This window comes from Thamnophis sirtalis, unplaced genomic scaffold (genome assembly GCF_051295495.1).
Source record: "Thamnophis sirtalis isolate CommonGarterSnake01/CBP01778 unplaced genomic scaffold, rThaSir2_p1.2 scaffold_16, whole genome shotgun sequence".
NCBI classification, from domain to species: Eukaryota; Metazoa; Chordata; class Lepidosauria; order Squamata; family Natricidae; genus Thamnophis; species Thamnophis sirtalis.
The window spans coordinates 1,756,524-1,784,031 of NW_028261396.1; the positions used below are offsets into that span (position 1 = coordinate 1,756,524).

At 44.3% G+C, this 27,508-nt stretch overlaps 1 protein-coding gene across 1 annotated transcript in view; it reads right to left on the reverse strand.

Moving 5' to 3' along the window:
* Positions 1-6,471: 6,471 nt before the first annotated feature.
* HPCAL1 (hippocalcin like 1) overlaps positions 6,472-27,508 on the reverse strand; it is a 110,237-nt gene continuing 89,200 nt past the window's right edge. The window contains exons 3-5 of the mRNA XM_087702714.1: positions 12,833-13,236; positions 11,957-12,062; positions 6,472-6,702 (exon numbers count right to left, since the gene is read on the reverse strand). Of these exons, the coding sequence (XP_087558840.1) occupies positions 6,605-6,702; positions 11,957-12,062; positions 12,833-13,210 (582 nt within the window). The 5' untranslated portion in view covers positions 13,211-13,236 and the 3' untranslated portion in view covers positions 6,472-6,604. The remainder of the gene's footprint in view (positions 6,703-11,956; positions 12,063-12,832; positions 13,237-27,508) is intronic.

Below are 27,508 nucleotides of genomic sequence, written 5' to 3' on the forward strand. Positions count from 1 at the left end.
CATCCTTCCGAGGTGGGTGAAATGAGGACCCGGATTCTTGTTGGGGGCGATATGCTGACTCTGTAAACCGCTTAGAGAGGGCTGAAAGCCCTATGAAGCGGTATATAAGTCTAACTGCTATTGCTATTGCTACTGCTATTCTGGGTAGCATTGCCTGCATTAAGCTACTCCAATGGTGCTCTAATTGAAGATGCCTTTGAAATATGTGGAGAATCTAAGATTGGGTCCCATAGTATCACCAGAACATTTACTTCTATTTATTGTAAACGGCAAAAAATACCATTTTTTTCAGCACCCGCAGCCATGTAAACAAAATGTGGATGCTTGACAACCGACTGCAGGCACGCCGATTCAAGAATTGCAGCCACCCCCCAAATATAAGGTTTGCTTCCACATGGTCTCAATGTAGAAAGGCCGCAGGGCGGATTGCCTGCTTCCCAAATCTACAGAACAGGTAAGTGGACCGTGGAGTGATGGAGGGGGGTGAGAGTGTGAGACGCTTCATGGCGGGAATCAGGCTCAAGGGTTGTGGGGACCCGTCAAAACCGCGCTCGACTAAGCCGCACCCGATTAAACCGCGTCGCTGACGTCATCAACAGGGCGACAACAGCCAGCGCGGAGAAAGAAGGGCGCTTTAAATAGCGCTTTGAAAGCAAGCCGATTCAACTTAAGGTAAGGGTTAGGTTTAGGGTTAGGTTTAGGTTTAGGGTTAGGTTAAGGTTTAGAGTTAGGTTAAGGGTTAGGATTAGGTTTAGGGTTAGGTTAAGGGTTAGGATTAGGTTTAGGGTTAGGTTAAGGGTTAGGTTTAGGGTTAGGTTAAGGGTTAGGTTTAGGGTTAGATTTAGGGTTAGGTTAAGGGTTAGGTTTAGGGTTAGATTTAGGGTTAGGTTTAGGGTTAGGTTTAGGATTAGGTTTAGGGGGGGTTAGGTTTAGGGGTTAATTTTAGGTTTAGCGTTTACAGCGTGCTTCTGTCTCCACGCTGTTGTCGCCCTCTTGATGACGTCAGCTACGCGGTTTCGTCGAACGCGGTTTTGTGATGGAACCGTGGGGACCTACTGGGTAGGAAACTGAGTGTTTCTGGAGTGGAGGGGGAGGGCTTGGGAGGCCTGGGCCAGGGCATGTGTGAGATGGGAAGATGTGGCGGTGTGAACCTGGGCCTGCGTTAGGTCTCCCAAGGCCTCCCCCACTCAGAGACACTTAACAGTTGCAACAGGGAGCACAGGAGTTGTGGTCATTGAGTATGGCAACCACGTGGATACAACTGTAATGGACAGGTTCCATTACTCTTTTAAGTCGAAGTCCTTCTGCACTTCATTGCTTTAGCAAGTCAAACCATAGTACCGTTAAAAAAAAGCAGGGCAAATCAAATCCCCATCATTCAGATGAACGAGTCTTAGGCCAGTCCCATATTTGCCTACCCCAAAGACTTCGTTAAATTGGACTTAGAGGTAGATAGCAATAGCGCTTAACTTATATACCGCTTTGTAGTGCTAGCCCTCTCTAAGCGGTTTACAGAGTCAGCCTATTTAGCTCCTCATTTTACCCTCCTCGGAAGGATGGAAGGCTGAGTCACCCGTGAGCCTGGTGAGAATTGAACCGCCAAATTGCAGGCAGCCGGCAGGCAGCGAGGCAGGCAGGAATAGCCTGCAGTGCTGCATTCTAACTGTGACGCCATCACGGCTCATGCTAATCCGATGCTAATAATATATTCCTGCCTCCAATTTTGTCTTAATTAAAAATGAGGAAATGCAATATTTACTTCATTCAAAAGCCAAGCCGGGTGGGGGAAAAGACATGTTTTCCAAGTCACCCCCCCCCCCCCCACAATATACTCTCATATTAGACAATATTGTGATTTTTATAGCTCTGGGTCTCCTACTAACAGAAGTTCCTTCTGTTCAATTGTGGGCTCCTGATGTCAGCTATTGACCAGTAGTGGGCGCTATGCTAGTTTCATTTCTTAGTGTAGGTTTCTTCCACTTAAACGCTCTATGTTCGAGCATTTAACAAGATTTGAATCCACAGGTACGACAGTGTCTCCTACAGGTCAGTGGCCAGTATAGCATCTAAATTACATGTTTCATAAACTCACAGCTGACCTCAAAGATAATGCTTTCAAGTCTGGTTGCAAAACACAAGGACTTACATAAGTGCTGTTGTACATGCATGCACACACACACACAAACACTTCTGTGATTCTAAGTGCTAATTTTTCAGAAAATACTGCTTTCAGTAGACAGCAGAAAGATGTCTCTTTATGGGAAGGGGGAGTACCAGTTTTCTTCCCTTTCCAGCCCCCTCCTCCTCCTCCTCCTCCTCTTCCCAGGCTTTCCAGAACAGATGTTGGAGCTGTAGAATTGAATGCATGTCAAAAGGAATGAAGGGTTCAACAGGTGAAAAAGTTGACTCAACCCTAAATCTTCTGCAGATGAATGAAGCCTCTTTCATCCATGCAAACTTTGGCTGAGTCCCATTCAAACTACTTCAAATTCCATCATGCTAAACTAAAGATTAGCACGATGGAAATTTCAGCACGCTGTATACTCTACACAAAAGTCAAGGTTTGTTGTTGTTGATAGAAAGGGTACCTCAAAGGAGCATGGAAATGACGTCAACAGCCAATAATAACCCGCTTCAGCTAATACAGGCACAAGTTTAGACAAATTTTACCTCAAGGATGGGTTCCGGCTTTTGCTACTGCTGGTTCGCTCAGGGATGTGCTTCGGGCGCGCACATGCTTCATGCGTGCTACATGCATGCACAGTATTTTAAAAATGTGCTGCCTAGGGCGCCCATAGAACCGGTTCGGAGGCGCGACAGGCTGAGTTACTACCTACTCGGCCAAACCGGTCCGAACCAGTAGGAACCCACCTCTGGTTTACCTGAGCCGAGGTGGCGCAGTGGTTAAATGCAGCACTGCAGGCTACTGCTAGATCAGCAGTTCAGCGGTTCAAATCTCACCGGCTCAGGGTTGACTCAGCCTTCCATCCTTCCAAGGTGGGTAAAATGAGGACCCGGATTGTTGGGGGCAATATGCTGACTCTCTGTAAACCGCTTAGAGAGGGCTGAAAGCCCTATGAAGCGGTATATAAGTCTACTGCTATTGCTATTGCTACCTGGAAGAAAGCTCATGTATTTTTACGTCACTCTTGGCTGACTTTGATCTCATCCATGTTGTTTTCCTGGCAATGCTATGGAAACAGTTCTTGTTCTTCTATCCGTGTTTTAGGCTGCATTGAGAATTTATTTGATTTTTTTTAAAAAAAAATTAACCTTTATTATTTTTAAAAATAACTCAATGCGATGAACATGCCTAATTCTCCTCCCTTCTCCTATCTTCCCCACAACAACTCTGCAAAGTGGATTGAGCTGAGAGAGGGAGGACTGGCGCAAACTGGTTTTCATGCCTCATGGAAAATCCAGAAGGCAATGACAAATCGCTTCCATACTATACTGCCAAAAGGCTCGTCTACTGTAACGCGCTCTACATGGGGCTGCCCCTGAAGAGTGTTCGGAGACTACATTTGGTCCAGAATGCAGCCGTGCGAGTGATACTGGGTGTACCTAGCCACACCCATGTTACACCTATCCTCCGTGAGCTGCACTGGCTTTCCATTGGTCTCCGGACACGCTTCAAGGTGCTGGTTATTACCTATAAAGTGCTCTACATGGGGCTGCCCTTGAAGAGTGTTTGAAGACTCCAGTTAGTCCAGAATGCAGCCGCGCGAGCGATTGTGGGTGCACCCAGTTACACCCACATCACACCTATCCTCCGCGAGCTGCACTGGCTACCCATTAGTCTCCGAATCCGCTTCAAGGTGCTGGTTGTTACCTATAAAGCCCTACATGGCATCGGACCTGGGTACCTGAGAGACCACTTCCTGCCGATTACCTCCCTCAGACTGATTAGATCTCACAGGTTAGGTCTCCTCCGGATTCCATCTGCCAGCCAATGTCGGCTGGCGACTCCCCGGGGGAGAGCCTTCTCTGTCGCAGCTCCGGCCCTCTGGAATGACCTCCCAGTGGAGATCTGGACCCTTACTACCCTCCCGGCCTTCCGCAAAGCCACCAAGTCCTGGCTGCTCCAGCAGGCCGGGGAGCTTGTGAAACATCCAGCCCCACGGAAACTGTGAATGTTGCGTTTTTTTAAAGTGTTGTCTTTGTCTATTTATCCCCCTTCCCTTGTCTATTGTGAGCCGCCCGGAGTCCTTTGGAAGTCTGCGGCATACAAGACAAATAAATACAAATACAATACAATACCTAAGACCTGGATATCTCCATGACCACCTCCTGCAACATACCTCCCAGCGTCCAATAAGATCGCACAGGGCGGGCCTTCTCCGGGTACCGTCGGCCACGCAATGCCGTCTGGCGGCTCCTCGGGGGAGAGCCTTCTCTGTTGCTTCCCCGGCCCTTTGGAACGATCTACCCCCTGAGATCCGGACCCTCCCCACTCTCCTGGCCTTCCGTAAGTCTGTTAAGACCTGGCTGTTCCGGCAGGCCTGGGGCTGTTGATCTTGACTGAACTTCAGCCTCATTACAACTGAGTGCATGTTGTGTCTTTCTGTTTTTAAGTCGTTCTGTCTTGTGTTTTAATCTTTTTAAATATTTTTTAAATTGCTTTTATGTAAGCCGCCCGGAGTCCTTCGGGATTGGGCGGCATACAAATCTATTAAAATTACAAATTACAAAATAAAATATATCAACGTGTCTGTTTAGTCACCAGTAGTTGGAACTCCACCCAATGAAACCTTTATCTTTATTTTAAAGTGAAGTACTGTAACCCTCGGACCACAGCTGTTACACTTTTCAAGCTGAATGAAAGGGGGACATTTTTAAGGATGAGATCTGAATTCTCAGGAGCTGGTTTTGTGCTGTTCATTCTTACTTAGTGGGTTTTACTCTACACCCATAGTACAAAGCTTCACTGCCAGTACTATCTTTTGCCTTATTCCAATTCCTATAATGTATCTATGTCAGGATATGTAATGTTGTTTTATATTTTAAAAAAAAATCCGTTTCACAAAAAGAAAAAGAAGAGAACTTCTAGCTATATTTCTGAATAAAAATAATATTGCTGATCTGGGCTGATGTTCATTTAAAATTCTTTTTGATCACAAAACGAAAATACTCCCGTGCATGGCATTTGTGGCCAGTTGGGGAACAATGTTTCTGTTCGAAAAATCTGTGGAAAAATGGAATAATATCCACTCATGTGCAATTTGTGTGAACACTTCATTTTAAACTGGCTCTTGAAATTTCCTTTCACTGTTTTATTTTTTTTGAGAAAGAAATCATGCTGTGTGCAGATTCAAGGCATCCAATAATTAAAATATAACATAGATCAACAAGAAAATTCACCTTTATTTCAATCAGCATTTCTTGGCATTAGGCAGATATTAAATAACACTGGAATGCACAAGACTATTAAACAGAGATGGACAGCCATGAATTGGTAGGAGGATCATAGTAAATGCTTGTCAAATTACCTCACCTCACTCAAAAGCCTGTTAAAATGTTGTAGCCATTGTGAGTGGCGCTTCGCTGTGAAACACGGAAGCAGAATGATTCCTCTTTAGTCTTCATTAAACACAGTAAATGCTGGAACAATCCACAGTAAAAATGGACAAAGTGTTTGCAACCAGTAATTAAAACAGTGATATACCCACAAACAGCTAATCATGCAGTGCCTTAATGGCAACTTGACTATGTATAAATATCATAATCCTTTTCTTAAAAAAATAATAATCATGGACAACTAGAAGAAACGAAGGATGAAGTCTACTTCATATATTAAATATGACCTAAATATTTATGTAAAATATGTGTGCGTATACACTCACACACGCAAACATACACACGCATTAACTATGTATATGTATGTGTGTGTTTTATATGTGCATATCTATTTTGTTTCTTAAAAACCGCATGACTCCGGTTTTCCTCCCACTGCTTTGCAAGCGGCAAGCAATTCTCCCCATTGAGAAGGAAACTGGAGACATGACACTTTTAAAAACAAAAACAAAACCTGCTTAATTTATTCCACATTTCATAGTGATTTTCTGGGATATAAACTGCCTGTCATTCGTTGCTGCCGTAGCAGACAAAAATTACATACGGCAGTGGTTCCCAAACTTGGCAACTTTAAGACTTGTGGACTTCAACTCCCAGAATTCTCCAGCCAGCTCTGCAGAGCTGGCTGGAGAATTCTGGGAGTTGAAGTCCACAAGTCTTAAAGTTGCCAAGTTTGGGAACCACTGACATACGGCATCTTTTCGGCGTTACTAAAGTCATCCATTTAGGTTAACCGAGAGGAATACCATTCCCCCCTCTTTTAACTTGCATGTAAACATACCTTTCGGTTACACTCAAATGTGTACGGGGAGTCCTAACAATAATGTGCAGTGAAAAAAAGAGAATTGGGATATTGGAAAGAAAAATCGTATCACAGGCTCTCTCTTCCCCCCCCCCCCCCCACTTGGATACAGAGACAATCCAGCCACGGAGTTTCATCCACTAACCAACGAGGAATGGTTGAAGGCATCCATTACGAGCAAAGCTTGAACAAGCCAGTAATTTTCTTTGCAAACTGTCCAGAGTCTCATTAAAACTGACTTGCACTGCTTGGATCACACTGTAACAACCGCACAATCGAAGGATCGCTCTTGGCACCCTTTATAAACTCTTCGAGAGATAGTTTACCTTGAAGGGAACAAGAGAGAGAGAGAGAGACAAAATTGTGAATCTGATCTGCCACATAGGAAATAGGAAGAGCAGTCTGTTTCATTTCCAGCTGGTGTAAAAAGAACTATGCATGAGATTTGATAGACTGCCAAAAAAGATATCCACCCTTGTTCCAAAGAACCAAAAATGCTTTTTTTTTTTGGGGGGGGGAGGTTAGCTGAGGAAACTCTGATATAATGTAGACTTCCGAAATACAATCAGAATAAGAACCAGACGAAATTCTCACATCCTGCTACAATTTCAAAGCTCTCAAGAAAAACGCAAAACCTTGAATGAAAATGAGATGAAAACAAATATAACTTTGGTGCTGATCTGTTGCTTCCTTTAGCTTCCTTTTTCTTGCTGAAAAAAATGGCAGGCGGCTGAATTTCAGGCAGACACATTTTTGAACTCAATACAATTTCCTCCCTGAGCTAGATTAAAAAACATTACAAACTTTTGATGCCAAATATTTGAAATTAAGTGAACATTACTGTTAGGAATATAATCTAACGGTTGGGTTGGCAATATATAAATCATGTAACAATGCTATACCAGTTTCTTTATAAATAAATTTATCTACATCTACATCTACATCTTTAAATCACACTGGGTGCCTTCAGCGGGACAATGCCGGTTGGCGACACCTAGGAGTAGGGCCTTCTCTGTTGCCGCTCCGGCCCTATGGAATGAGCTGCCCCCAGAGATCCGGGCCCTGCCCACTCTCATGGCCTTTCGCAAAGCCATTAAAACCTGGCTTTTCCGGCAGGCTTGGGGCTGTTGACCCCTTAATTGAGGTCCAGCCGCTTCTGATTGGGTGATTGCTGTGTTCCTTTTTAACTTTGTTGTGTCCCATTGTTTTTAATAATTCTTTTTAATCTTTTTTTCATTTCTGTAAGCCGCCCGGAGTCCTCCGGGATTGGGCGGCATAGAAATTCAATAAATGAAATGAAATGACACTGTAAAATGTGATTGGTTGCTGTTTTCCTCAATCGGCCATAAGAGGGAGCTAGAACGACTGTTAGCTCTCTGTTCGTTAGATGCTGGGCTGATTTGATCTGAGTGCCGTGAGCTATTGTAAGTTTTGCAACTGCTAGCAAACTTTGAGTTCTGAACTGATTATATGATACTGTGCTATGCTATTTGGATTATCCCTTAATTGAAAGACATTGATGACCGACTGTCTTATCCGTGTACGACGTGGACTGTTTGATGGACCCTGATACCTCTATTTCCACGAAAGTAAAAGCCTATTCCTAACAATTACAATCGAAGTTAAGTGACTTGCTTTGTGGAATTCGTCTATTTCAACATATTGTTCCTCATAAAAAGCTAGGTATGGGTGGGACAAATGGCTTCCATTGCTATTAAATCAGGGCAGAATTCTGTATTATGAAAAACGTGAGAATGCCACTGGAAGAAAAACGTTTTTCAATCTTCACTCATTCTGAGGCAACATGTAGAACTCATTTTCTTTGATACGTTGTGAGTTTATTGATCAAGATTCTGAATTACTTGTTCAAAGTCTTTGGCTCCCATTGGAAAGGCAGACAATGGCGGAATGTAACAAGCCCTTATCTTCTCTGTGAAATACACTGCCCTAAGTTATTATTCTTTCTCATTTCCTAATTTCTTAAATGGGCAAAGAGAAGGAAGCAGACGAATGTGATATATTTCTATGATAATTTGGACAAGTCACAATAAGCTTTTATAAACAGTTTATTTGAGGAGACCATCTCTGCTTGAATAGCAATAGCAGTTAGACTTATATACCGCTTCATAGGGCTTTCAGCCTTCTCTAAGCGGTTTACAGAGTCAGCATATTGCCCCCAACAACAATCCGGGTCCTCATTTTACCCACCTCGGAAGGATGGAAGGCTGAGTCAACCTTGAGCCGGTGAGATTAGAACAGCCGAACTGCAGAACTGCAGTCAGCTGAAGTAGCCTGCAGTACTGCACCCTAACCACTGCACCACCTAAATTCTCTAGGCCGGAAAGTGTAACAATGCAAGGGTGCAAGATAGCTCTCAAATTAAAACTTTACTGGAGCCCATCGCAGTGGTGATGATCATAAAACAGCCTTAAAATTTTTGCAAACTTTTTTGCGGTGATCATTAAAACAATCGCTGAGATAGTTAAGCAAGCAGTATGGTTGTTAAGCATTGGTTTGCTCTGGTCAAGCATTGGTTTGCTATAGGCATAGTTTTGCCAAAAACTGAAAGCAAAATTGTTACCAATCACGGTCCCATGACAATGGGACAATGCAATTGTAGCCGGTTTGCCAACTGTCCAAAGCACGGTCCCATGACTGGAGGTGGGTGACCATTGGAACTTCAAATCTGGATCCTAACTACTTGCTAGGTGGTTCCACCACAAATGCGCGAACGACAAAAGCACGCCTGACTAAACCGCGGTGACAAAACCGCGGTGACAAAACCGCGGCGACGAATGAGCGCTGAAGCGGGCCGACAACAGTGCGCCGACAGAAGCGCGTTGTAACCTAACCCTAAACCTAACCCTAAACCTAACCCTAAACCTAACCCTAAACCTAACCCTAAACCTAACCCTAAACCTAACCCTAAACCTAACCCTAAACCTAACCCTAAACCTAACCCTAAACCTAACCCTAAACCTTACCTTAACTTAAATCGCGCTTCTATCGGCGCACTGTTGTCGCCGCGCTTTTGACATCGTGGTTTTAGCACCGCAGTTTTGTCGCCGCACTTTTGACGTTCGTGCTTTTGTCGGGTCACGCTTGCTAGGTAGGCCCATCAAAACATCAAATGGCAGATAAACAACTGGTTGTAAGTTAAGGACTACCTGTACTAAGTTCTGGTTTTCTATTTTTCCCCCTATCATATTACCAGAAAACAATGATTTTCAGCGATCACATTGACTTTAATGGTTTGTGCATATTTATCCTTTTATTTAAGTTCTCTCACAACTGAGTTAATTAGGAACAGGCAAGCTATTTGAGGCTTATCCCAGAGGCATTGATGTAGACTATTTGTCTCAAAAGAGATTGTAGTTGTAAAATATGCACACTCACAAAACCATCCCAAGAACACAAAACATCAATCATCTACTAGCTGACACTTCTGCTTCCTGGGCAATCATCCCTCACCTTTAGGAGGGAGCAACAGCTAGCAGAAGTTCTCAATGAGAACCAGATCCTCAGTCAATGACATTTCTATCGTTGTTTCCTGATAGGGAATCCAAAGCCAGCCAAAATAGCTGCTGTGATACAGATAGACCACTTCAGAATAGAATAGAGTTGGCACGGGGCGGACAGATACAGCTGTGTATCGTCCGCATATTGATGGTGTTTTATCCCGTGCCGTCGAATGATCTCACCCAGTGGCTTCATGTAGATATTAAATAGCAGGGGGGACAGGACCGAACCCTGAGGAACCCCGTATTTCAGGGGCCTAGGGGTCGACCTCTCCTCCCCAACTAACACCGACTGCGACCTGTCCGAGAGGTAGGAGGAGAACCACCGAAAAACGGTGCCTCCCACCCCCACCTCTCGCAACCGTCGCAGAAGGATACCATGGTCGATGGTATCGAAGGCTGTTGAGAGGTCAAGGAGCACTAGGATGGAGGAATGACCTCTCCAGAGATCATCGGTCAGTGCGACCAAAGCGGTCGCAATTCAGACTTCAGTCTGAATTAAAATCCCCCACTAGTGCTAAGGTATTCTTCTCCCCAAGATGACTATATCTAGTCTTGGCGGGAAGGTAAGAAACCTCTGGTGGTGGTGATAGTGATCTTTGAATGGGCCGCATCTTCCTTGATTCAGCTCAGATTAATCTCAGCAAAACGTAATGATGGCTGATCAAGTTATCACCCAAGGCTGTAAATAGTACTGTGAATATATATTAGCAATAGCAGTTAGACTTATATACCGCTTCGTAGGGCTTTCAGCCTTCTCTAAGCGGTTTACAGAGTCAGCATATTGCCCCCACAGTCTGGGTCCTCATTTCACCCACCTCGGAAGGATGGAAGGCTGAGTCAACCTTGAGCCGGTGAGATTAGAACCGCCGAACTGCAGATAGCAGTCAGCTGAAGTGGCCTGCAGTACTGCACCCTAAACACTGCGCCACCTCGGCTCCTAAATCCTTCTGGAATTAGGGTACTCTGATAGACCTCTCTTGTGAAGAATACCAATGCCTTTCCTATTTTATTGTTATTGTACGGCAACTTCACCTTTGTTTCAGAGGGTATTGGACCACAATGGCGATAAGTTGCTTCAAAGAACCCATTTCTTGTTATACTTTGATATATTAGTATCTTCTGAATCATCACTGGCTGAGGAAATAGTGCCCCAAACCTCCCACCCCCCCCCTTACCAGTTCATAGTAAGGTACTTCATTTTAATATATTTCCATGGAAATAGACACATGTCCTGCTAGCAAGCAATAACCAAGGAAACATTTCTACTTTGACCCACTACTAAAAAACAGCAGGAACCTGTTTCAACACTAATGACTTCATTAAGTAGCTTCCGCACTACAAAGAACCTTAACTTTCCTTTTTCTTCTCTCCCTCCTAACCTTGTTGGATCAAAAGGTTTCTGAAGCAAGATACTGCTTCCAAAGGCAACCTCTACAGCATTTTCTTGTTGCAAAATGCAGTAGATATAAAAAGGAGAAATTCTATCTTTGCTTTTAGCAATTTAGCTGGAGGAACAGAGATAAAACGCTTGCCAATCCGAAGCAACACGGTCATCTACAATTTTAATAGCCCTTTGAAATTCTAATGGACTTTGTTCAAAATTTGTGCAAATCAATGTCTCTTTCCCATTTGTGGAGTTAAAAAAAGGGTTAGCAGCTAGAACGAGCTGTACAAATTAGAATAAATGTAGTACTTTTCAATAATTCATTTCTGTTGCAAAACATTTATCTGCAAAGTTTTATATGGCTCGGCAGAGACTGTCAGTGGAAGGGAAAAACAGAATGCAAGAGAAAAAAAGATTAATCTCCGGAAAATAAGTGTGCACGGAGATGAGTTTATAAAGAAGGGAAGACTTAATGGTCTGGTTTTAGGACCTGATACTTTATAATTTAATTTTTTTTTTAATGGACAGGTAAGACTCTTGGACTTAAAAAAAAATGCAAGAATTTCTCCCTGTGCAGATTTCTTGATTCTAGATTAAACAGTGTTAAACAGATGTCTACTACCATTGCCCCTATCTTTGGTAGGCACATCACAAAAGTTTATTGCAGAAACCTACCATCATTATTGGTATCCATCTGTCTGAAGATTTTATCTGTTCGTTTCTCTGGAGTTGATTCATCCTCTGGCATTTTCATGACTGAAGACACCATTTTATAGATTGCCTTTATAGGGACAGCAATACATATAAGAAAATAGGTTAACATATTTTTTGGGGGGGAAATCCAAACTTAAAAAACAAAACAAAACAAAACCGAGGCCATTACAGTGAAATATATTAAAACGTACAAAAGCAAATACTGAAGGAACCCTCAAAAAGTTGTGCATTTTTTAAAAAAAATTCCTGCGCTGTGATTTGCATCTAATAGATTCCCATATTCTGCATGTATTGATTTATATATGAAGCAGGGGTGGGTTTCAACCGGTACGGCGTCCTCGTGCATGCATGCAGTTCACGCATGCGTCTTAGCGCCTCGTGATGCTCCAGCTGCTCGCGCTGTATGTGCCATGCCCCTGCGTGGAAGCGCAGAATAGCAATAGCAATAGCAGTTAGACTTATATACCGCTTCATAGGGCTTTCAGCCCTCTCTAAGCGGTTTACAGAGTCAGCATATTGCCCCCAACAACAATCCGGGTCCTCATTTTACCCACCTCAGAAGGAGGGAAGGCTGAGATTTGAACAGCCGAACTGCAGAACTGCAGTCAGCTGAAGTAGCCTGCAGTGCTGCATTTAACCACTGCGCCACCTCGGCTCTATGGGGGTGGGAATGGAGATTTTGCAGTAGCCTTCCCCAGCCACGCCCACCAAGCCACGCCACGCCCACCAAGCCACGCCCACAGAACCAGTAGTAAAAGACATTGAATTTCACCACTGACTAAATCGCCTTAACATTTAATGAGATGCTTTAATATGCTTGTTTTTTTTTTGACTTACCTGCACTATTTCAAGCATTTCAGCACGGCTAATGTAACCATTGCCATCGAGATCATACATGCTAAATGCCCATTTCAGCTTCTGTTCAAGCTTTCCTCGAGATGTAACGCTTAGCGCAATTATAAATTCCCGAAAGTCTATCGTCCCGTCTCCATTGGTGTCAAAGGTGCGGAACACGTGCTCTGCAAATTTTGAGGCGTCCCCATATGGGAAGAAATTCGCATAAATCTTCTTGAATTCGTCAACAGTCAAATGGCCAGTGGGGCAATCTTTTAGGAAGCCCTTGTACCACTCTTGAAGCTCATGATCTGTGAATTCCGTGTTTTCTCGGAGATCCTGGAGCACTTCAGGCCTCAATTTACTGTTCTGTTTCCCCATTTCTGTTCCTGGTTGTTCCCTAAGAGCTGAAAACAAGGCAAACAATTAGTTCATTCTTCTCATATTTTTTTGAGTCATTTTATTGACATTTATAGGCCGCCCTTTTCCCTAAGGGGACTCAGGGCGGCTTACATTTCATAGGAGGGGGTGTGTGAGACAGGACACAAAAGAAATGTGAATAAAAGAAAATAACCAATAAAACACAACATTCATTCGACATTCGGGCGGGGCAAAATTAGGGACTTATCCCCAGGCCTGACGGGATAGCCAGATCTTGAGGGCTGTGCGGAAGGTCTGGACGGTGGTGAGGGTGCGAATCTCCACGGGGAGTCTCACAATGTCTCACAGCTGACATTCAAAATGTAGCTCTATTAAGTGTGTACACAGCAGAAGGGATGAAACGGGTTCCTTATAATAGTCAGCATTTCCAAGCCTGATGCTCATTTTAAATAAATTGGATGGATAAATGATTTCTTCAGATGGAATACTATACATTTCTTTCTCCGCATTGTTGTAGAGAAGGTTATTATAGATACAATAGCAATAGCAATAGCAGTTAGACTTATATACCGCTTCATAGGGCTTTCCTCATTTCACCCACCTCGGAAGGATGGAAGGCTGAGTCAACCTTGAGCCGGTGAGATTAGAACCACTGAACTGCAGATAACAGTCAGTTGAAGTGGCCTGCAGTACTGCACCCTAACCACTGCGCCACCTCGGCTCTTATCGATTGTGGGCGCACCTTGGTACACCCACGTTACACCTATCCTCCGCGAGCTGCACTGGCTACCGATCGGTCTCCGGATACGCTTCAAAGTGCTAGTCGTAACTTATAAAGCCCTTCATGGTATTGGACCTGGGTACTTGAGAGACCGCCTGCTGCCAATTACCTCCCAAAGACCCGTCAGATCACATAGGGTCGGCCTCCTCCGGGTTCCGTCCACCAGCCAATGCCATCTGGCTACTACCCGGGGGGAGGGCCTTCTCTGTTGCAGCTCCGGCCCTTTGGAATGAACTCCCCGCGGAGATCCGGACCCTCACCTCTCTCCAGGCCTTCCGGAAAGCTGTCAAAACCTGGCTGTGCCGGCAGGCCTGGGGTTGATGAGTTCCCCTCCCCTCTCGACTGGTATGGCTGTGTGATTTTCGTGTATTTTAATTATGTGTACTGTTGTTTATGTTCCCTTTCTCCTTTGAGTTGTTCGCCGCCCTGAGTCCCTCCTGGAGAAGGGCGGCATACAAATAAACCAAAACTAAACTAAACTAAACTACGAGGGGAAGAAAGAAGGTAATACGGACCACCAGGCAAATACATTCTTGCTTTATTAGTATAGAGTTTATAGTTTGTTTTCATAATTGGCCTTCCACCAAATAATATCGCCCTTCCACCGCAAAGGGATTCTTGATCTAGAAGAGTTTTCAGCGATGAAGAGAAGAGGCAGTTTTTGCAAATGGAGTGCAGCCTCTTTAACGTTGCCCAATCATTAACAGAAATCTCCCTTCCTAAAGCAATAAAGCAATATCAGAAAGCCTTCTGCAAACACAAATTGCAAATTCCATCCCAACCTTTTAGTGGAACAGCTAGAAAGGCCGTTCTGTTGCCTCTCCATTGCCAAACCCTCCGCACACATTATCCTCATGATTACAACCCCTTTGAACAGTAATTCTTCATTTCTCTTCCTAAACGCAGCCTTCGTCCGTGCCAAAAAGAAAAAAAGGAGGCGAAATGGAATTTGTACACGCTTGCTTTAATTAATTCTCATATTTCTCTCTACATAATATATTTAGAGAGGTTTATTGAGCTCGGAGGCCAAATATTCTCCTCATTTACCACTGTTTTATATAAGCATAATATTCTAGAAGCTTTGTTTCATTAGAATGTTTTTCTTGCACACAAGGCCTGAGACTGACAGTATACTGTGTTCCCCCTGTTATTTCCAGGACCAAAATGGTATCTTCTCCATTTTACCCCACACGTTCTTCCATAGTGTTCAGTGGTGGGATTCAGCCAGTTCGCACCTATTCGGGAGAACCGGTTGGTAACTTTCTAAGCAGTTCGGAGAACCATTTGTTGGAAGAAATCTTGTTTTTTCCCACTTCACAGGGCTAATCCTGTAAGGAAGGCAGGAAGGAAACATTCTGGTGTTGTTTCTAGCTTAATCTTTATTGACCTGCTTACAGAAACTGCCTCTCCGGTTAACCCTTATTACATTGTAACAGCTAAGGCGAAGAGCCCATCGATGTGAGTGACGTTGAGTTGGCCACGCCCACATGGTCACATGACCACTGAGCCATGCCCACCCAGCCGTTCATTAGGGCACAGAACCGGTTGTTAAATTATTTGAATCCCACCGCTGATAGTCTTCCAGTTCATTATATTAAGATATTTATCAAATATTTCCCGTTGTTCTCTATTCTGCTTTAGGTAATATACCCACTCTTTTAGCCAAAGACTTTAGAAATGCTTGGAAAGTTCTTTCAAGAATTCCAAAACAAGTAAGCGAGAAAAAACAGGAAATAAAAGGAAACCTGCAAAAGCTATCAAAAGGCCACTCCCACCCCCATTTTTAATAGGGCAACACCCTGTGCTCACTATTTCAAGCAGTTTTTTGTCTCGGAAGGTGCATTGGTGAGCCTAAAAAGCGATTTGGTTAACTAAATATAGATTTCAAAACATCACAATATTCCTACTATTAGGAAAATATAATAAAGCAGCTTGAAGAGGGAGCAGATGAACCTAGGCCAGTGTTTCTCAACTTTGGCAACTTGAAGATGTCCGGACTTTAACTCCCAGAATTCCCCAGCCAGCATTCGCTATTTTTCTACTTGCATTTTTTACCTGCTTTCGAACTGCTAGGTTGGCAGAAGCTGGGACAAGTAACGGGAGCTCATTCTGTTACGTGGCACTAGGGATTCGAACCGTCGAACTGCCGACCTTTCTGACCGACAAGCTCAGCGTCTTAGCCACTGAGCCACCTTATCTTTCTGTGTGACATACAGCCTATTCCTTGTTCTAATGGAAAACATCAATTTTCCAGTTGGATCACTTTGATTCAGTTTGGGCATGTGTAAGTGGTATATGGAAATGGCCTTGGGAGAGGAGGAAGAGACCCAGACTAGTCCATGTTCAAATGAGAGGCAATTAAGTCTGCAGCAGGAGTCTGGGTGTGGCGAAGTCTCAGAAGGGACCCTCCCTAGTTTCTTGGCTTGTGAAAGCAAGGGGGAAAGAGATGTACTTTTGGACTTGCAAGATTCTGTTAATGTAATCTTACAACAAACACAAAGCTGGTACTCCAGGGTGTGATTCTTATTTGGACTATGACTATGCTGACATCATGTCTCAAGTGGCAGATTGGCACCAAGATGGAGGCTCTGTTGTGAGGATCCTCAACAAACAATAAGGAGGTGACGTCGATATCACAGCAAGGTGGCAGATGCCCTCACATATAAAATATCGTGGCCCGACAAACCGCGCTCGTCAAAATAGCGGCGACAAAACCACGTCGCTAAAGCCGCGATGTCATCACCGCAACGTCATAACCGCGGCGACAACTGTGCAGCGACAGAAGGGCGCTTTAAAACAGCGCGGCTACAGAAAGCCGATTTAAATGAAGGTAAGGGTTAGGATTAGGTTTAGGGGTTTGGTTTAGGGTTAAGTTTAGGGTTAGGTTAGGGTTAGGTTTAGAGTTAGGTTTAGGTTTAGGGTTAGGGTTAGGTTTAGGGTTAGGTTTAGGTTTAAGGTTAGGGTTAGGGTTAGGTTTAGGGTTAGGTTTAGGGTTAGGTTAGGGTTAGGTTTAGACTTAGGTTTAGGGTTAGGTTTAGGGTTAGGTTTAGGGTTAGGTTTAAGGTTAGGGTTAGGTTTAGGGTTAGGTTTAGGGTTAGGTTTAGGGTTAGGTTTAGGGCTAGGTTAGGGTTAGGTTTAGAGTTAGGTTTAGGTTTAGGGTTAGGTTAGGGTTAGGTTTAGGGTTAGGTTTAGGTTTAGGGTTAGGGTTAGGTTTAGGGTTAGGGTGCTGAGCGCTTCGGAAGGCACGGATTTGCCCTCCGCGCTTATGTCGTCGCACTAGGGTCGCCTTTTTCCTTAGCGCTTCGGACGGCGCGGATTTGCCCTCCGCGCTTATGTCGGCGCAGATAAGGGCTTCGCGGTTTTGTCGCTGAACCATAAAATATCATGCTCATATCAACCCAGATATCCTGTAGAGATAGCAATGGTGACAAAAAAACATAGCGTTAGGCATGTACACACATGCTCTTCCATTATGGATGTCAACCAAGGGATTACTATTTGATTCCTCTTGCAACAGGTTTTGCAAAAGCGTCGCATGGGCCTGCAAGCCACAATTATGACACAACTGGATCTTCCCAATGATTCAGTGATGCAAAGGGATGGGTAGCCTTTATGGAGGGATAACCAGCCGTGGCATGCCACTGTTCTGGCACCCGAACCCAGTGATCAGAAGTAGCAAAATTACACCATTCCTTAAATACAAACCAGTCTCCGTTTTTCTAAGTCTTGCTGAGAAGAGATTAAATTTTTGCCAATGGGTGCTACCCAGTCTGACACTGAAATGAGTGGAGGAGGTGGCCTTGGGGGGTGCGGGTGGGGGCAAATTTGCTAGTCCTTCCACAACATCAGAGAATCCTACATCTAGACCAGAGGTGGGTTCCTACCAGTTCGCACCTATTCGGTAGAACCGGTTCGTCAAATCTACCGAACTGGTTAGAAGAGGTTCCACCAGTGGACCCGGAAAGCAGGCCACACCTACAGAAGAGGTTCCAAAAAATTTTAAAACCCACCACTGGTCCTTGGAGATGATTATTCTACACTATCATGCTCCTATTTATAAAACTCAGTGCCTCTGTGAAAGGTAAGGATGACTACTGCGTTTGTGGTGCAATCAGAACATTGCGTGTGATGAAGTTGTTTTAACGCAAACCAAAGATGCCTTTTAAAAAAACATGTTTCCATCCTATTCTTATGCATGCCAGTGCTGTGTGTGAGGTAATTTAAGGTGGTTCTGACAAGTGTCGTCGGCATCTTCATATCCGGTCACATGGGCAGCAAGCCACTCCCATCCGGTCACATGGGCAGCAAGCCACTCCCACAAAGGAGGCCACACCCACAGAGTAGGTTCGAACAATTTTTGAAACCCACCACTGATCTAGACGTAGCAACACTAGACGTAGCAATTCTATCCTGTTTGTAAGGGTTTGGTTATTTTTCAGTATCATGCCAAATCTGGTAACCATAGAGTAAGTAAAAGGAGCATACTCCTTCAGCAGGTTTTCATTTATTTTTATTTTTATTATTTTTCCCCTCTAAATATGCTTTTTTATTTTCCACTTTCATAACATACAATCACATGTATACTATTACATAGCCAATATCCTATTGTATTAAGTAGTAATGACATCAGTTCCTCTTGTCATCAACACCCAGAAAGATAAAAACCCATTATTAGCTCTTCTGCTCTCCATACACCTCTTTCTTCTACCTCTCTCCTACCTCCTTTCTTCCCTCCATCATCCTTTTCTACTCTACTTCCCCTTCCTTTCTCCTTCTCCTCTCTCTTCATTCCACTCCTCCTTATCCTCCTCATCTTCCCCCCTTACCCTCTCTCCTATCCCTCTCTTCCTATCTTTCTTCTCTCCTCTGTTTCCCACTCTTCCTCTCCTTGGTGTATTTCAGCTTCTGAGCAAACTCCATTCTATGTTGATGGTATTTATGCTTCCATATCAATATACTTAACATATCTTAGTTTTAAAGAAAAAATAAGAGAAGACAGTCTACATGTGCAATCATATTACATTAAAATCTAACACCCCTCGTCAAGCCTAATATTCATCCCTCCCTCCCCCCTCCCCCCCCAGACTTCCCAGAACCCATACACGGTATAAATCTTTAACAAAAACAGTCTAGAATATATTGGAAAAAAGAATTAAAAATTGATAACATCTTTACATTGAACTTAGCTCCTCCTTGCTAGGCTAACTTTAAACAATTTATATCATTCCGGATCTTAATCATAAGCTATCTGGAATTTCTTAGTCCCATATTTATTTTGTATATAATCGATCCATTTTTCCCAGTCTCGTTTATATCTCTCGTTTGAATGGTCCTTAAGATATGCAGGTATTTTATGCATTAATTTTTATTTTTTAAGTTGGAGCAGATACCTGCTGAGTAGGTTTAGCAAATTAAAACATTTTGCTGGACAGTCTGGAGGCCCCAGGGCTGTCTTTTTCACACCTCTGCTGTATCTGCTTTAAAAGAAATAAGATGGATTTAAAAAAATATATATTCTAGTGAACAGTTGGAAGCATCCAGCTGAAACTTGGCAGAGTTAATGTCCCCTAAAGGTTCATTGAACCCCCGGCTGTTTTTGACCACTCATATATTTAGCTCTGGCTTCTGTTTTTTCGCTTTCTCATTACAACTTATCAGTGAATCTTCACTCCCCCCCCCCATAAAAAATTGAGTCTCAACTTGAATTAATTCAGATTGACATTTCTGAACCTCAAATCCTTAATTCAAATTGAATTGGAGCGGATTCCATTCAATACTGTTCTAAAAAGTTATTTGGAGAAAAAAAAACCCCAAGAATTTCTTATTTCAAATGAAGAGGACAATCTCAGATCAAGCAGAGGGCAAGTATGCAAATGTATGTCTGTTATTTAATTGTGATAATTGCATTCCTTTCATCCTTAATTTCATCCCTGTCAAGATCCTGAACAAGATTTTGTTTGTTGTTGTGTGATTATAGATGGACCCAACATGATGATGATGATGATGATGATGATGATATCATCCTGTTCTGACACCCCTTGTCCCACACCAACACACACTCCGAGCCAAAGATAAGTTACGGCATTTAATGGACAGACAGACAGACAGACAGGTCCTTGGCAGCAATCCAGCACAGATAAGGCTTGGCAGCAATCCAGAACAGATAAGCCATGGCAGCAATTCATCCTGCCAAGCTCACAATACTGTTCTCCAACATTAGTTAATGCATTGACTTCTGCAAAAGGGGCGTGTGCACAAACATTCCTTTTATAGTCTGGAGAGGAGCCTAATTACTACCAGCTGAGTGCAATTACCTCCTGTAATTGCATAATTGTTCCTTATGCCTATTACCTCTCCGGTGCCGGGCATCTAGGAACAACTCTCTTGGCTCTTCACCACTGCTGATGTCCGGATCACTCTCCCTTGTCTCCTCCCCACTGGTCCAAGGCTCAGGCGCCTCCTGGTGGCCAACCAGCCTCTCTGCACCCTGCCCGGAGTCGGAACCCTGTCCGGGGTCCTCCACATCCTCCAAAGCTGATTCATAGGGCCTGGTGGCAGCTCCAACGGCTCCTGCTGGGCCACAACACTATCCATTCAGTTGTGTCTGACTCTTGGCAATTCTATGGGCCAGGTCTCTCCATATCTTCTGATCTTGCATTACTTGAGTTTTTCTATGCTCTGGCTGGTGTCAGCCACCATGTTCTTTGATGGCCTGGTTTCTTTTTACCACTAACTCTTCCAAACACAATTGCTTTCGTCAGTGATTTCCCTCGCATGACATGGCCAAAATAAGTGAGATGCAGTAGACACGTAAACACGAGATATACAACAGCATACATGAGATAAAGTCACAAGTCAACAAGACAAAGTAATGAACAGAACACTGTAATGCATTCAGTGTATAAGACGCACCCAGATTTTCAGCCTTCAGATTTTTTGAGGGAAAAAAGTGCGTCTTATAATCCAAAAAATACAGTAGACTTAGATACTCCTTTACAGTGCTTTACAGCCCTTGATCTTCTCCTCTCTCTCCTCCTCTCCTCCTCCTCCATCTCTTCTTTCTTCTGGACATGTATACACAAAGCCCAAGGGGTGGGAACTTGAACCATGATGCTCCACCCATCACCTTCCCCATTTTCACTGCTTCCTACCAACGCCACTGGTTGGATCTTGTGCCCATATCTCTGGGTTCTAGTGCCAGACCTCAATTCAAAAGATTCAAAGCCACTTCAGATGCCGCACTGTGAATTTCTTTTGAAAAGAAAAATCCAAAGACCGTTAATCCCAATTCCACCCAATATTATGAAATTCCCCAGTATTTATAGTTTAATCACATTAGTATCTATAGACTATCCAGCGTAAACCGAGCTTACGTAATGATTACCAGCCAATGTAATATGCGGAGAAGCAGAGAGAGATGAAAGAAGCTTATAGCCCTCTAAACTGTAAGAAGGGGGAGAAGCACTAATGCGAGATAATGACATAACTGGAGAGGACTATCAGAAACTGCACCCTCTGTACACAATCTGTGCTCTGCTTAACGATTTTTCTCAGAGACTGAAAGGGAAAAAGCAACCAGCTGCTCATTAATAAAACACATCAGGTTTAAACAGAAACCTGTGTTTATCTCATTAGCTACTTCTGTGTTGGAGGGAAGCATAAATACTCCAGGCTTCCTGCTTTATTTCTGATCATTGTTTGCTCTAGTAGGTTTTTCTGGCTTCCAAAATGTTGAAATGTTTAAACTAGGCTCCCAGCTGGTAGAGCTGTAAGCCATGTAAAGAGCACGGAGGAGCTTTCCAGCTAATTGCACATACTGATAAACGAGGCAAACCCTTGCTCCCTAACTTTATTTTACGGTACTGCACCATATATGTTAATTTTGCAATGGGGCAATGGAGGAAAGAAACCAACCTATTAAATTCTCATAGCTTTTGAAGGGTAGCTAGAGGAATGAGGAAAATAATAGGGTAAACCAATGGAAACAGCCGGGGTGGGATTCAGACGGTTTGGAATGGTTCGAGCGGACTGGTTTGCTCCGACAATCAGGTGGGCCTGACCTCCTGCCCCTGTTCCAGTGGTGGGTTTCAAAAATTGTTCAAACCTACTCTGTGGGTGTGGCCTCCTTTGTGGGAGTGGCTTGCTGCCCATGTGACCAGATGGGAGTGGCTTGCCGCCCATGTGACTGGATATGAAGGTGCCGACACTTGTCAGAACCACCTTAAATTACCTCCCACACAGCACTGGCATGCATCAGAATAGGATGCAAACTTGTTTTTTAAAAGGCATCTTTGGTTTGCGTTAAAACAACTTCAACACACGCAATGTTCTGATTGCACCACAAACGCAGTAGTCATCCTCACCTTTCACGGAGGCACTGAGTTTTATAAATATGAGAGCATGATAGTGTAGAATAATCATATCCAGGGACCAGTGGTGGGTTTCAAAAAAGTTTGGAACCTCTTCTGTAGGTGTGGCCTGCTTTCCGGGTCCACTGGTGGAACCTCTTCTAACCGGTTCGGTAGATTTGACGAAGCGGTTCTACCGAATAGGTGCGAACTGGTAGGAACCCACCTCTGCCCTGCGCTATACTTACCTATATTTCCTTTGTTTGAAGCCCAGCTAATAGGCACGGCAGAGCGGATTTCTGCACCTCAGCTATTTTACTCACCGGGCCTGCAGTACAAGGTAAGTTTTTGAGCTATTTTCAAATGCACTGCAGGCGCGCTGATCAAACTGGTTGTTGTACCGGTTGAATCCCACCACTGGAAAGAGTGCACAAATGGTTTTGAAACAGACCAGTTTTTTAAAAGAGGGAAATGATGGCATTTATTGGAGAACTACTTTGGTGAAGTAGTTACAGACGAAAAACCAGGGGACCAGTGGTGGGTTCCAGGTGGTAAGGCCTGGTACAGCCGTACTGGGAGTAGCCGGGAGAAGAGGCCACCGTACCGGTTCAGTGGCTCATTTGGCCCACCCGCCCGCCCGCGTTTCATGGCCGTTTAACAATGCGACCGGCCCATTGCGCATGCGTGCACACCGTGAGGCACCTGAGCGACTTCCACTGGGCAGCTGGATGTTGCAGGGGGTTCCACCACAAAACCGCGGTAGACTAAAGCGCGCTCGACAAAAGCGCGTACCTGACGTCATCACAGCGCGACGAAAACATCACGCTGTGAGCGGTAAAGTTAAAATTAACGCGAAAATCTTACCCTAACCCCCCCAAACCTAACCCTAAACCTAACCCTAAACCTAACCCTTAACCTAACCCTAACCCTTAACGTAATGCTAAACCTAACGCTAACCCTTAACCTAACCCTAAACCTAACCCTAACGCTTAACGTAACCCTAACCCTAACCCTTAACCTAACCCTAACCCTAACCCTAACCCTAACCCTAACCCTTACCTTTACATGAATCGGCTTGCTTTAAAAACGCTTTTTAAAGCACCCCTTTTCTCCGCGGTCGTATTTGTCTCGCTGCTGATGACGTCAGGTACGTACTTTAATCGGGCGCGCTTTAGTGGACCGCGGTTTTGTCGTGCCACGGTTGCAGGGTGGTGGTGTATGCGTGCACAGCGCCCGTACCTGTCTAAGATGCCCGGTCCTGTGAGTAGTGTACTGGCTGTGCCAGAGTCTGGAACCCACCACTGCAGGGGACCCTAATTCTTCTGGCTGTGGGCCAGTCACTCTCTCTCTGTCTCAACCCTGGGAAGAAGGCAAGGGCAGAGCACCTCTGGAAAAAAATCTTTGAACTTTCTATATGTGTCCAGCTAGAAACCTCATGATCCCAGCAGATAGGATACAACTACACCTAGAACTTGGCTTAAAACGAATTGGGAACAGTATTATATTTTCATTCATGTTAGTAAAAATCAGCCACAGGGAAAAAGGGAGGGGGGGAAATATTTACATATTTTAGCGAACTACAATGGAAGTCAAGATTGACAGTCACCCAAGGGAAGAATGTGGTTCTTTCTAATGCAAATGCCCTCTTATTTTGTTCTAATTTTGGTTCATCACGAAACACACACTGGTAGCTTCTCTTTCTTTTACGCTGCTCTAAACCCATTTATATACATCAAACCGTCAGCCGCGGCTTTTGTGTCTCATAGGTTTATTAAACTTCTCTGAGAGCTGGGGAAGGGGAAGGAAGAAAATGATCAGGGTACAAACAGTTTAAATCCATTCATTCATCCACTGAAGTAGGTACCAGGTCTCAGTCCCCTGCCATCATGGGCTGGCTTAAATTGTCTGGCAGACATGCACACAGGTACAACAGGAAAAAAGCTCTTGATTGGCTGAGAAGCTGTTCTGGGCTTCCAATGCAATTTGGGGGGTTCATGGGAACTATATTTTTGGGGAGACGCACAGCAAAGTAAGTGCTGTCCAGTTGAGAATTTATCTTCTATTATTCAATTTTTTGTTTGTTTGGCGATTTATCAATAGCAATAGCAGTTAGACTTATATACCGCTTCATGGGGCTTTCAGCCCTCTCTAAGCGGTTTACAGAGTCAGCACATTGCCCCCAACAACAATCTGGGTCCTCATTTCACCCACCTCGGAAGGATGGAAGCCTGAGTCAACCCTGAGCCGGTGAGATTTGAACAGCCGAACTGCAGAACTAGCAGTCAGCTGAAGTAGCCTGCAGTGCTGCATTTAACCACTGCGCCACCTCGGCTCAAGTTGGCTGAAGCTCAGTTAATTCACTTTATTTATCCACTGTGTTTCCCTGAAAATAAGACAGGGGCTTATTTTCTCTTGGCCCCCCGAAATAAGCGCTTAGCCTGTGGAACGATCTCCCCGTCGAGATACGCACCCTCACCACCGTCCAGGCCTTCCGCGCAGCCCTCAAGACCTGGCTCTCCCAACAGGCCTGGGGATAAGTCTTTAATTTGCCCACCCGAGTGTTGAATGTTGAATGCAAGTTGTGTTTTTATTACTTTATTTTGTTCACATATTGTTTATTTTGAATTGCACCCCCTCCCTAATGATTGTAAGCCGCCCTGAGTCCCCTCAGGGAAAAGGGCGGCCTATAAATCTTAATAAAATACTAAAATACTACTAAAAATACTTATTTTCAGGGAGGAATTATCATTTTTGAGGTGCCGGAGGCCCCTTAACCTCAGCCTGCGGCCTGCGGATCAGCTGATCCAGAGAGGGCTGGAAGTTCTGTCTCTGTTTCTGGCACACTCTTGCCAGCCCCAGTGCCACTGGCCTGCCATTCTTTTTGCAGCCACCACCAAGAGAAGGGGCGCAGTAGCTAGCGTTTGCGCGAGAGGCCTCCACGAGGCCATTCTGCATGGATGGCAGGTGAGTTTGAGTTTCATTTTATTTATATGCCGCCCTATTCCCGGCGGGACTCAGGGCGGCACACAAACCCAAGGAGGAGAAGGGAAAAACACAAAAACTACAAAAGTACAGGGCATTTAAAAACAACCAACAGCCACACGATTCGAGAGGGGAGGGGAACTCATCGACCCCAGGCCTGCCGACACAGCCAGGTTTTAACGGCTTTTTGGAAGGCCTGGAGAGAGGTGAGGGTCCGAATCTCTGCGGGGAGTTTGTTCCAAAGGGCCGGAGCCGCCACAGAGAAGGCCCTGAAGGTGCATGTGGGGCTTATCCCCCCCCCTTTCCCCCACAAGAACTGGCGGGAACTGGCTGTGCATGCAGTTAAATATTTTAGGGGAGGGCTTATTTTCAGGGAAGAGCTTATTTTAGCGCATGCAGTCAAAAGCTGGATTGGTCTTATTATCCAAGGAGGTCTTATTTTCAGGGAAAATAAGTAGTTGTAGGATTTAGGAGCTTCCTCGCCCTAGAGGCTCTAGATAAGATATTCTTATTGCGTCTGTAATTAAATTCCTCCTTACCAATGCAGGCGCAAAGAAAATTTAACCTTTTATATATTTTTTTTCCAACCTATACTGGTTTTTCACGTTCCCAAGGTAATTACTATCATTCATTATTCTTAACAGTTTGCTAAAGTAGTTTTAATATGGCTAATACATTGTGTTCCTAGGTAGGTCCAAACCATTCTTATATTTTGCACTCTGAGCGTGTCGCCCCACTTAGTTCGCAGTATTTTAGTGGAAGGAGCAACAACCCTAAAGTCACAGACTCAGTCCTTGTGCTAACTACCGTGAAAATTGATGCACTGAAGAATATGTCGGTGAAATATCATTTTAATACAAGCACGAGATTCAGCTTAAACTACAGTTCTTTGAACCGTGGTCCTAGGCTGGGATCTTTTGACTAGCCCAAAATTATTAATTGGCCTCCTGTTCCGACCCCCCTCCTCCGTCCAGGAACGAAAGCCGAGAAAAACGTAAATGAGAATGTTTTTTTTAATAAGTCCAGACTCTCGTTGGCTGAAAGCCAAATAAACAAAGAGATAAGCAGGTCTTACAAACCTTGGCAGCAATGCAAACAAACTCAGCCTGCCAAGTTTGTTTCTCGTTAGTCCCTAACATTGACTTCTGCAAGAAGGGCGTGGCACAAGCAGTCTCTTTTATAATCCGGAGAGGATCTTAATGAGCATCAGCTGAGCGTAATTACCTCCTATAATTACGTAGTTGTTCTTGATGCCGAGTAGCCCTTCGACGGTGTGCATCCTGGAACAACTCACAGGTGGTTTCTGGATCACTCTCTCTTGTCTCCTCCCCACTGATCCAAGGCTCAGGCACCTCCTGGTGGCCAACCAGCCTCTCTGCGCCCTGCTCGGAGTCGGAACCGTGTCCAGGGTCCTCCACATCCTCCAGAGCCGACTCATAGGACCCCTCACTGTCAGAGTCTGGTGGCAGCTCCAACGGCTCCTGCCAGGCCACAACAGCCTCCTATGGCAGAAGCTGGATTCTCAAGATACTTGGAGTTGTTTTGATGCTTATTGTGAGGGGGTCACGAGACTATTGTTACTGCTTCCTTTTACATACAGGATCTACCACGGTGCTGCCTTTCTAGAAAACAAAACTTTCTGATCTGAAAAAAAAAATGGGGGTGGGTGGGTAGGTGGCGGAGAGAATTCCCACATGATTTTTCCCATGGGACTAAAGTGGAAACGGAAGCATGGGAAGGCAGCATATTTGTAAACTACAAAAGTGACATATGTAGAATCGAAGACAGGATGCTCATACATATCCTCCGGCCACTTTGATACATTCTTTGATGCTCGTGAGAATTCTGGAAATATTAAGTTTCATTTAAAATGAATTTCAAAACCAAATTATTTCATATAACTTGAAGAATGATTTCAAACCTGAAAATAGCAATAGCAATAGCAATAGCAGTTAGACTTATATACCGCTTCATAGGGCTTTCAGCCCTCTCTAAGCGGTTTACAGAGCCAGCATATTGCCCCCAACAACAATCCGGGTCCTCATTTTACCCACCTCGGAAGGATGGAAGGCTGAGTCAACCCTGAGCTGGTGAGATTTGAACAGCCGAACTGCAGAACTGCAGTCAGCTGAAGTAGCCTGCAGTGCTGCATTTAAGCACTGTGCCACCTCGGCTCTGAAAAGACAG